Source organism: Barbus barbus, assembly GCF_936440315.1.
Source record: "Barbus barbus genome assembly, chromosome: 12".
NCBI lineage: Eukaryota > Metazoa > Chordata > Actinopteri > Cypriniformes > Cyprinidae > Barbus > Barbus barbus.
Window position 1 is genome coordinate 9410463 of NC_136740.1, and position 11404 is coordinate 9421866.

Here is an 11404-nt window from a genome sequence, read left to right on the forward strand (position 1 = left end):
TGAACAGACCCTAAAACTTTCAATATTAATAATCTAAAACTCAAATAATTTATGAATGAACAACTTAACAGACATATAAATGGTTCACAAATTTGTAATTAATTAGTATTCATAATAAACCGTATTTATTACAGTTGACTCATTTATTAAACCGAAATAACTGATGTGTGTTCTGGTTGTAGTTTGTTTATATCATTTAAAACCAAGCTACACTTTAAAACCTTAAAATTCATAACATTTCTTGGAATCATTTAGAAATTACTGACCGTGTTATGTTTTTATTTTGACTAGCAATGTATTCCTACATTCAGTTGTACATATACCATTATTGCACGTTCAAGCATCTACCCAAGCTTACAAAAAAAAAGTTTTTGTACCTGTAAGTTTTACGCACAAATACCAATGATTAAACAATTTAGAGCAGACTGATTATTAACTTGCCTCACAAAGCTAATCAAACCCAAATTGCTTAAGAACGTGCTGAATCACGATAGTGTTATATGCTAATAGACTTTACCCTTTAAACTCAACAGCCTGACAACTGGAGTGTAAAGATAACAACACCTACACTTCTACACTTCTGCAACTAACAACGTCACATGAATCACACATTAACAATGTCTGGGTTTGTTTTGCTATCACTCGTTTTTCGTTACATTGACCAAATGCAAATTGCTTATAATTGCAATGGAGTCTGCAGCGCAACTTCCTGCAAATGTGGTTTGTTGAGGGCCTTCATTCCTATGGAAACACAATAGCGTGACAGGAATGGGATGACGGCACAATGGCCGAGGCCGTGAAGGAGGCGGGTTTCTCTTTAGTGTGGACTTAACCATGGCTGAGCTTTTGTGCTTTAGCTCCATTGAAGAGGCTAAATGGAAAAGCAAGAAAAGACAGGCTGAAAATGGTGAAGAATATGGTGAAGGGCTGGGAAAACTCTTGAGAGGGGAGGAGAAAGTGAGAATGGGAAATGCAAAATAGGTTGAATGGGAATAAAAAAAAGAATGTGTGTGTGCTGAATTCTGCTCCCCCCACTTAAGAAATCAATATGCTGTGCGAGAAGTATAGAGACCCAAACCACAACACAGAATGTGGGTCAACGAAAACAAAAAGTATCCACAAACAGAGCTTATATTCTGCACAAATGATCCATAACTGATAGCTTGGTTCGGTTTTATTAATAATTGGATGTCTAAGTGTTGATGAAGTGTTAATGTAGTATAGACTGTTGAATCAGAATCATTAATTCATATTTGGCCAATAAGCCATTATACACATACAATATTTACATGTCTGTTTCACAACATTGTCTCAACCTGAGAGATTTCTGTATTGACTGTAAAGACCATTGCACACTGAGCACGTTAAAAAATAAATACCACCTCACGTTCTGTCAATCACATCTCCGAAACGTTCGTCCGTCATAAAAAATTTGGAGCAGGTTCGATTTTCTGCGTTTTTGCATCCGTAGCATGCATTTTGATAGGAAAGGATGACGAATTTGGAAAAAAATGAAAAACGCACGCAAAAAATTTCAGCGTGCAATGACCTTAAGAGTGACAGCCTACAAGTCGGTGTGTTTGAAAACACATACGCATCTAACACCTCTGTATTGTTTATCAGTGTCTTAATACACCGTATTAAAATGATCCACTTCTGTGACTCATTGAGGTTTTATTCTATTTGCTCCCCTAATTTTGATAACATTTCGAGACAGCAAGCGATTCATCATAGACCTGATATAACTAAACAAACATTGCATATATGCATAACTTGATACTTGCATAATATGCTGCATGGTGATACAACATCACAGTAAATGACTGAGATCAAAACAGAGCAGTTTTATGCAACCATCCCGATTCTAAGGTAAAGTATTATAAGGAAGGAAGGATAAGGCAGCAATCAGTCATTAGAGAGCAATAAAAACATCCAGCATGCATAGATCAAGAGTGCAGTGCTGTGATAAAACCTGCTGCTTGTGAAACAGCCAGGGTGCATGACTTCATAATGTCTACACATGAATGCATCAAAGGCGAATGCTGACACTATGTGTGCACAAGCATTTTACTGATTTGCACAATGTATAAAATGTTTTGAAAGGACATCAGAAAAATGAGATTTGATGTCTATGTATATTCAGATATAACAGACTGGGGTATAAATGTGATTTAAACCTGAATAAGGTATGCCTCTCCACTTTAATACTATGAGGCAAGTGAATGAATGCTATGGTTATTAGACACTTCTGATGAAATATAGGCATTACTTTACTGATAAAGTTCATAACAAATACAATGTCGTTCATAATATAATGCATTCAAATAGCAAGAACTGTCAAGAATTGTGGGTCCAAAAATCTGAGACTTCATTGCAAATTTTGGATGGAATTTAAACTTGATAATGATGATGATAATAAATAAATAAAACAAACAAAAAAATGATTATTATTATTATTAAAATGAATGATATAATATATAGAAACATTTCTTTCAGACTTTGACACAACTGTATATTTTTTTATATATGCACTGCATATGAAATTATTATTATTTATGCATTATATAAAGTTTGTGACTTATTGATGCGAGGCATTTTAAAAAGTTACTCTCCAAGGTGAAATGGTGCTGAGTCTGATGCAACACAGGAGCTAAGAGGCCACCTAGTCACTCGCCACATTACCTCTGTCATACACATGCCTCGGCCCAAATCTTTTTCAATATCCTTTCACAGTCTCATCTGCAGCAGACCATGTTACTAAACAACTTTCTAAAAGTCTTTAATTCCCTAGGGTACCTCACCCCACTCCCCCTTAGTGGCAGCCGATGAGATTTTTCCACCATGGTCTTACCGTCAGCACACTCGTCATAGTACCAGTCCAGCTCGTAGTAATCAGCCTCCACAAACCTCTGCATGCTCAGTCTCCTTCAGTCTTGAGCTGCAGCCTCTCCCGTCCGGCGTCTGAGGTCACACACACATACATGCACCCACGGCTGCCCATTCTCCCAGCAGCCCGATCTACCGATCTGCCACTAACTAGTCACAAGACATCCTACACACACAAGGCCAAAGAACAAGAGATGATGAAGGAAAATACGCAGCGTCTCTAAAAGCCAGCAGTGTTGCGCAGGAAACTGTACCACTATACGGTAGTCAAGGTTGTATTACACTCTGGAGGGCGGAGCCTATCAGCAAAGCCAGCCAATCAGAGCGCACTTCATCAGCTGCTTCGTCATAGCCCAAACCCATCTCTTCTAGAAAGGTTGCTATGGCAACTGGCTCTGACTCCAGGCTGTATTAGTGACTGCACGTGTCTGCATGTGCTTTCTTGCTTAACTTCCCTCTGCATTTCTCCATCACTCCTCCATTGATGTTTTCAGCCAGTGGCAGCGATGCATGCGTGGAATCTATGATTTTGGTGCTCCGCTCAAACGTAAGTGGCTGGTACAGTGACTGCAGGTGTTCTGCTTCTGTCTGCATGCCAAAAGAAGCAGCTGACTCTCTGCAATTCACTGTGCCAAGAACTGCTACAAATAGACCAGTGGAAAAAAGGAGACAATTAATCTGCAGAGGTCCTGGATTTTTATCGACCACAGATTTTTTTGTATTCTATACAAAGGCTTTGTCTTGTTATTCATATTCTTTGTAAAACTAAATACTAATTTAATTTGATAAAACAGGCTATTTGATTCTATTCAACACCACAGTTTTGATTGGTGTAAATGATCCAATCACAAGCTTGCGTTCAGCTATGATGTCATTTTACGGTGCCGTGGAACTGCTGTTGATGACTTTCCAGTTGCCACCTCATCGGCTCACTGGTGAAAGGCTCATACTGATGACATCATGCTGGTGGGGCAATGGATTTATGGAGTTGTGTGATATGAAGTGATATGAAGGAATTACCACTGACTTGATTTGTAATGTCACAATGAATTCCATACAATTAAAAGAAAAGATTGTGTTAAGGACAATTAAGATTTTTTTACGAAAAAAGAAACCAATTATGTTCATTGCTGCAAAAAAAAAAAAAAAAAAAGACAACAAATCATCCTCGGTATCTTAATATACTTGACAATTAAAACGCTACTACTACATAATAATATATTTTGCATTACAGTAAATTATTTTGTCTAAATAATTTTGTACCATGTCATAGTGTGCCCAAAATAGTTTTAGCTTAATTTTCTCTATGAAAACATAATTTCTTATGTGTTTTTGTGGTGAAAAATGACTTGGACATTCATTGACAGGGAGATGAGAAGAGCAAACTGTCTAGAAACATTAAAGTAACTCACATTAAAATGCGCTGAAATTTCAGGTTCCTAAAATTCATACAATAAGAATTCCAAAGTATGCTAATATTAAGAAAATTAATCCTACACAGTAGGGATATGCATCTCCATAACTGAGGCCGATGCGATATGCATGTCGATGCATAGCCAATGATACGATACACACGAAGCAGCTACCAATGCGATGCAACACAATTATACACAATAATATTCACGTAGTAACAGTGATGAGAGAACGTGCTTGAGAAACAGTTTAGAGAGGAGAAAATTCATCTACATATAAAATATTGGCCACAAAATAATAAATACTAAAAGTATAGCGCATCTACTAATAATTTAACCCAATCTCATGAAAGTGCGTATAAATAGTACGCCAAATAAAAATGAAAACTTGTGGTATTGATACGCAAAAATGGACTTGGTGTGTATATGCTACGCGATGGGTAGGATTAGGGTTGTGGGGTAGATGCAAATCATATGTACGTCAAAACTGCATATCATATGGACGCCAACAAATTTGGTATCATATGCACACCAAACACGTTCGTATCATATATACGCCAAAGTCCAGTTTTGCGTATCAGTACCACGAGTTTTCGTTTTTATTTGGCGTACTATTTATAAGCATTTTCATGAGACCGGGCTCAATAATTATATATAGATAAACCAGTTTTTGCCAAAGCAAATATGTTAGAAATGATGCATCACGATACAAGTGACAACTTGTATCCGAAGCCCACTTTTTTAAATCGATGCACCGCATCGTTGACTTTTATGCCGATGCATCTTACCGTCCCTCCTACACAATACTGACAATTAATTTTTGCTTTAACAGCAACAATAAAAAGAGTTTCAAACAAAGACACAACAGGATCAACTATATACAGTAGTGGTGTTTTTTTCTAAATGAATCAGTGTTTTTTAACAAATCACTAGAGTGAATAATTCAGTGACTCACTCATCCAATAAAGTTTTTGACACTTGTCGTCATCTACTGGTGTACGGATATACAACTCAAAGAAAGAATCATTAAAAAAATCCCCACCGATAATGCACAGATCGACAGCCAGACAAACAGAGTGGCACAAAAAATGAAAATTGCCAGTGCTGTTGCAGGCTATTCTAAATCAACGCTCTTGAAACGCCACTCAAGGGGAAAAACATGGCCAATTCGAGGACCGGAACTAAGGTTTGCATATATTACATAACAACGCCATGCACTGTGAGAGATTTGGTAAAAATCATGTTAGCCCCAACCCAGAGCTGGGCCTCAGTTTGAACTATTTTTAGCTAATATATGAAAGAGCTGCATGACAGCTCATAAGATCCAGGGCATCAAAATGAATCTTTTTTTTATCTATGTAAAATAATTTTCCAGGGAGGCCAAAACGTGATCTCTACATTGTTGACTGCAGTCATTTTACCATTTCAACTCAGATGTTAAGAGTCTGGCAGGGTGTAAGGTCAACAGCAGATCTGTCTGTTAAATACGGAATAAAATGAAAGTTTTGCATGAGGTCAAATGGTGACAACCTCAGTGTTCAATCAAACTCAAGGACAGATCATGGCAAAAGGAACTGATCTGACAGTCCTATCAGCTGCTCCCATAAACACTGGTGCTGTGAGTGACCGGAGACTCAGCCAATGACCAGCAGTCTAGGACGGTTGCCTGGCAATACCACCCAGTGTTGTGGCTAATAAACACAGCTGTCACATATAAACAACTGTAACATGTATTAACCCAATTATATCAAGTCTCACATGAACTTTTCATATATACATGGAAATTGAGATCATAAAAATTAATTTCTGATTTAACTTGAGCATAAAACACATATTTCCAAATAAGCAGGTTACATAAATGCATCACTGAAAACTTTCTACCATGATACCAAAAATATTTTAATGGTTTTATACTTTATTCTAGGTTTAATGAAACAAATGTCCAACCAACACATCTTTATGTTAAAGCATTATTAATAAAGTATGTATGAATGGTGATTATGTGAATCCATGCATGCGTGTTTATTTTTGCATGTCAGCGCTTGTGAGATGAGGAAAATACAACTTCATCATGAGTGACAGACAGTGAATGAAAGAAATAAAAGCAGAGGGACAATATGAGAGTGAGTGATTCTGTGCTTACGGAAATATTTGAGGGTCTCCTCGATCTGTTCAGTGGTCAGGTCGAGGTTGACGTCGGGTGAGATGAGAGGCGTGTGGAGCCAGTCGTCGTGGTCATATCCGTATATTGTGTCAGCTCTCAGCTTATAATGAGGCAACTGCTCCTCAAGCAAACTGATGATTTCCACCTCAGGAAGATCAGTGCTGTTACACACATCTGACAAAGAGAGAGAGAGAGAATGCAAAGAGAATGGTGAGAGAAATGTTGGGCAAGCACAGACATTTGCTTATTACTAAAGACATTACTAAAAATAACCCAACTACATTTTTGTATCATGACAGTCTTTGAAGTGCCTAGTAGTCACTGCATTTGCAAAAAAAAAAAAAAAAAAAATTATTAATTAAAATGTACATAAAAAAAACATGGCACAAGGATGCTTTTCAAAGTTTTGAAAAAAAAAAATTGGAATTTGAATTATAAAACAAATTATAAAAGTGTATACATTTTAAATTATAAAACAATATATAAACTGTTCAAAATGAAAACACTGTATAAATTATTATAATTTTTCAACATTTCAACAGGGCTAACAGAAAATACCCCAAAATGTGTATATTACTAATTATGGTTGTAATAACTGTATAATAACAGTGTAATATAATAATTTACTATCATTACAAAGATGAAGTCAAAGATAAGCACTTATTAATGATAATGCATCAAATGCGAGTTTAGGCTGACCTCTAGTGGTCTGATGAAGAACTACACAACTACACTACTCTGCACTTTTTCTGCACAAAACCTTTTAAAACAGTTGATCAATAAACGGCAAATTACAATCCATGTTTTTGGAATGAAAAAAACACATTGCTGGAGGAAAATCTGAGATTCAATGTTCAAGCTAATTATGAAGCAGCCAGTGTCTTACCAGAATGTGTTTATCTGCCCATCCTCCCTTCAGACAACATGCTGTTGTTCAACACAGCAGCCTTTCCTCTGTCAGACAAACAGCCCTTATTCCAAACCACCAATACAGTCTAACAACTCTCTTCTGCACAGTAATGACTAAATAGCTTCTCAGCAGAATTGTAGGAATGAAATGTGAGGCAAATTAGAGACTCATGCACCATGTGTGATGGAAGCCGCATGCTTGTGTTTAACTAAGCACAGGGGTTTAACCTCTAGAATGGGACTGGCCTTACAACAATGCAACTCCCATTACAGCTGTAATGCCAAAGAGATGAACCACTGATGGTCAGCAGAGAAAGAGAGAGAGAGTGAAAGAGTATCTAGGTGAACTATGAGTGCGCTAAAGGCATGTGGCACAGGGCCGGCTCCTTGACCCACGATAAAGCAGTGTTCACCTTTATACAAGGTCACTAAGTTTGTGCCACAGATTCAGTGCAACTCCACATGAAGTTTGCATGAATTTGAAGCTGAAAATATGAATTTAAAGAAAAGAGATGTGTGTCATAATGGCTACATGCTACGACGTGCTGATATCGCGTTTGGTCTCGTTCTGTATCTTGTCAGTGTCGGCGCTTGCTTGGCCATTTGTTGTGAAAAGATAAGGAAAGTGTGTCCAGCTAAATTCAATTAGTATTTTGTTAGACTGGTATAAAAAAAAAAGCATAGTTTACTGCAGCAGCCGTCGCGTGACCTTTTGTTCTTTAATATTTTGAATTGTTTTTAGCGTTATTTTTTCTTTTTTCATTTAGATGTTAAGTTTTGAAATTTTGTTGTATGCATTTGTCATTTTTATTGAATTTTTTTATTTTTTAAAATGTGTATAGGTAGTATTTATAAAATTGTAGCTTTTAGTGTTGGTGTTGTTTTAATATTACAATTATTTCAATGCTTCTGATGTCCTCATTTGTAAGTCGCTTTGGATAAAAGCAGCTTCTAAATGACTAAATAATAATAGTAATAATAATAATACATTCATGAAGCAAATTAAACCAATGCGTTCTAAAAATCACAATTTTCTATGAAATCTGTCAGCTCAAATCTGGCTCTGACTTTCAGCAACTAGCGTCAATCTAGTCAAAAGACATGGTTCACACACAGTTCAATTATTTACAAGAGTGACAATCACATTCTACAACCAAATTCAGACTTGTACATTTTCAGGATTCACAACCATATTTTCATCAAACCCCTACTGTGTGAACAGAAAAGCCCTGGACAAGTTTAAGCTTTACAGACATTTTCATCTTTGACATTCACTTTCGTCACTGACATAATAATTCATTACATTTGAGAGGCACTCAAAGCGCTTTACATTGCGAGGGGGGATCTTCTCATCCACCACCAGCGTGCAGCATCCACCTGGATATGGTTCAAGGTGATATCCACAGCTATTGCACAAACAGAAACAGGGACTGACTCTGGGTAATTCATAGCAGCAACTTTAATACTACATGTAAGGTATTGTGGGAATGAGACAGTTTGACATTGACACCTGTTATTAAACATGATCTTTAATTCCAAATGCTCTCTGTGTGAATGCAGCCAACTGTTACTATTTTTAGCATTATTTTATCAATAAATCAATTCAAACGATCAATTAATCAGTCAATCAAGTAAAAAAAATAAAAAAATAGTAGAGTTTTAGGAATGTAACCGTTAAAGAACTCCAAAAATGGCAAGATTCTTAAGGGAATATTTAAACAATGAAAGAGCTTCACTAACAGTTTCAGCTGTGTGTTAAAGCGTAGCAGGTAGTGCAACAGTAAAATAGTGCCTGCTTACATGTTTAACTGCCTTTGCTCCAGAACGGTTCCTATTCATTTTCTCTATAGGGATTTCAAAATATAAGCCATAAAAAAACATAAGCATTGCAAATGGCACAACACGGAACACTGTTTATAAGTGTAAAAAACAAAATACAAACAATTAATATACACAATATATTTCACATTTATTGCTAAATATTCCAATACACAAATATTTAAGTAGTGTGTGTAGCACAGGAAAACAAAATTATATTCTGTTATTTTTAATGTTTTATGGGACTAATCCATGGCACAGTAACAGTGACTTCTCTGATTGGTGGATCTCACTCAAGGATTGTGGGTAATGTAGTTTTTCATCCAAAGGTTTTTTGTTGTTGTTGTTTTTTAATTAAACATGATACTGCCACTGTATAAATCTCTGATCTAATGATAAGTCTTTTTCTTAAAGTTTGTTGGCAAATGGTTATATGTAAGAATAAGAAAACATATACACATCCTGTACCGGTCTCCTCTTTTGAGATCAGGGGACAGGGGCAATGTGTTGAATGTGTGAGTGATTATTTCAGGCTTGTATTTTCCAACACTAGTGACCAAATCATGCTGCCCCTTCCAGTGTCCTTCCCCATTAAAGCCTCTGTTCCACTAGATCATTAGCAGAAGATCTATTACAGACACCCGACGAAATACACCGGTTTACAGAAAGTAACAGACTGTTATTAACTCATTTTGAAGGAAACAGCAATACAGTATATGCATGTACAGTGGGGTACAATTTGTAAATGATCAATTTTATTGAAATAAAATATATTATCAAAATAATTTCAGTAAAAAAAAAAAATAGAATTTTACATATAGTACCAAACATTATGAAATTGTCAGGTAATTGGTTTGTACTGAATGTTGCATGCATCACATTTGTGTAAAACCTTATGATAACAATTCTATATATATATATATATATATATATATATATATATTAGTACTTAGTTTGTATAAGCTGCATGCATAAGCTTATGTAAAACCTAATTTATAACATAATTTACCATGATTTAAAAATGATCCAAAGAGCATCTTGTGCTTCAATGGAAGCATGCAAATCTGACCTTCTACACATAGGCAACATATGCTTCAAATGCATGTTTTATTTTCACTGACTTTTGAATTCCACTTTATTTGTGCATGTTCACAAATCTTTTAAATGAAAATAAAATAAAAAGCTACACTGATTGTCTAAAAAAAAAAAATTTTACACGGAATCTCACAAAAATGACAAACTTTCCAATCCAAGTCGAAATTACCATAAAAAACAAAACAAAACAATTAAAAAGCAATAAAAAAATACAAAAAATAAAATTAAGCTTTTTTTTAAGCCTTTTTTTTTATTTTTTTGATAAGAGTATAAAACTGCCAACCTACAAACTCAAAGTTGAAAAACTTAGCCTTAACCCAGAAGCACAGAAGGTCATCTATACAAAATCTCTGCCTACAGTTGGACACCGCCAATAAAAAGTCTGATAGTGAGCAAAAGTTCAGTGAGCGTGAAGAACAGCAGTACTCACTCATGGTGCTGCAGCCACGGGCTTCCTGCTCACTCGCCCAAACTTACATTTTCCACTTCTTCAGGATCTGACACGGCGTCGACAGAATGAGTGGTAATGCGAGGAAGAGAGGGAGAGTGAAAAACGAGGGAGGAGGCAGTGAGCAAACGCGGACACAGCCCAGCCATGTCTGGCATGCTGATGACACCAGTCACATGGCCCCTCACTAAACATAGACTGAGGCCACCTCTCAGGCCAGTCGGCTTCAGTGCTCATTGTTCCTGTCCTCCTGGCCCTGGATCAGTTTTCTCTTTTTATTCAAAAACATGTGTGACTTACAGTACTTCATGCAAAACAGGCTGCAGATCAGGGGGTTTTGGGGGCGTGTGTTAGGCAGCCTCAGGGGAATTGGCTCAGAGAGTTTAACAGCTGTTGAGTATGTCAGTGAGCAAAAGAGTGAAAGAAAGAGAAGCAACACAACTATCTTGACAATGGTATATGCTTAAATGTACACAGTCCATTAAACATATATTTTTTTTAAAGTAAGAAAATAAATTTAGGTCAAAAAGTCTGGAAACCCAGGATTCAAAATGCAATTCAAACCTAAAATCTAAAATAAACCGAATATATAATACACTAACAATGATAAAGAAATTATTATAATAATAATAATAATAATATGGAATTAATAAACAAATATATAAACAAGGA

The 11404-nt window shown here is 36.1% G+C and overlaps 1 protein-coding gene across 1 annotated transcript in view; it reads right to left on the minus strand.

Moving 5' to 3' along the window:
• LOC306878011 (trafficking kinesin-binding protein 1-like) overlaps window positions 1-10982 on the minus strand; it is a 37043-nt gene extending 26061 nt beyond the window's left edge. Inside the window, exons 1-2 of the mRNA XM_079430089.1 lie at window positions 10715-10982; window positions 6442-6636 (exon numbers count right to left, since the gene is read on the minus strand). Coding sequence (XP_079286215.1) covers window positions 6442-6636; window positions 10715-10718 — 199 coding nt within the window. The 5' untranslated portion in view covers window positions 10719-10982. The remainder of the gene's footprint in view (window positions 1-6441; window positions 6637-10714) is intronic.
• Between the last annotated feature and the right edge of the window lie 422 nt (window positions 10983-11404).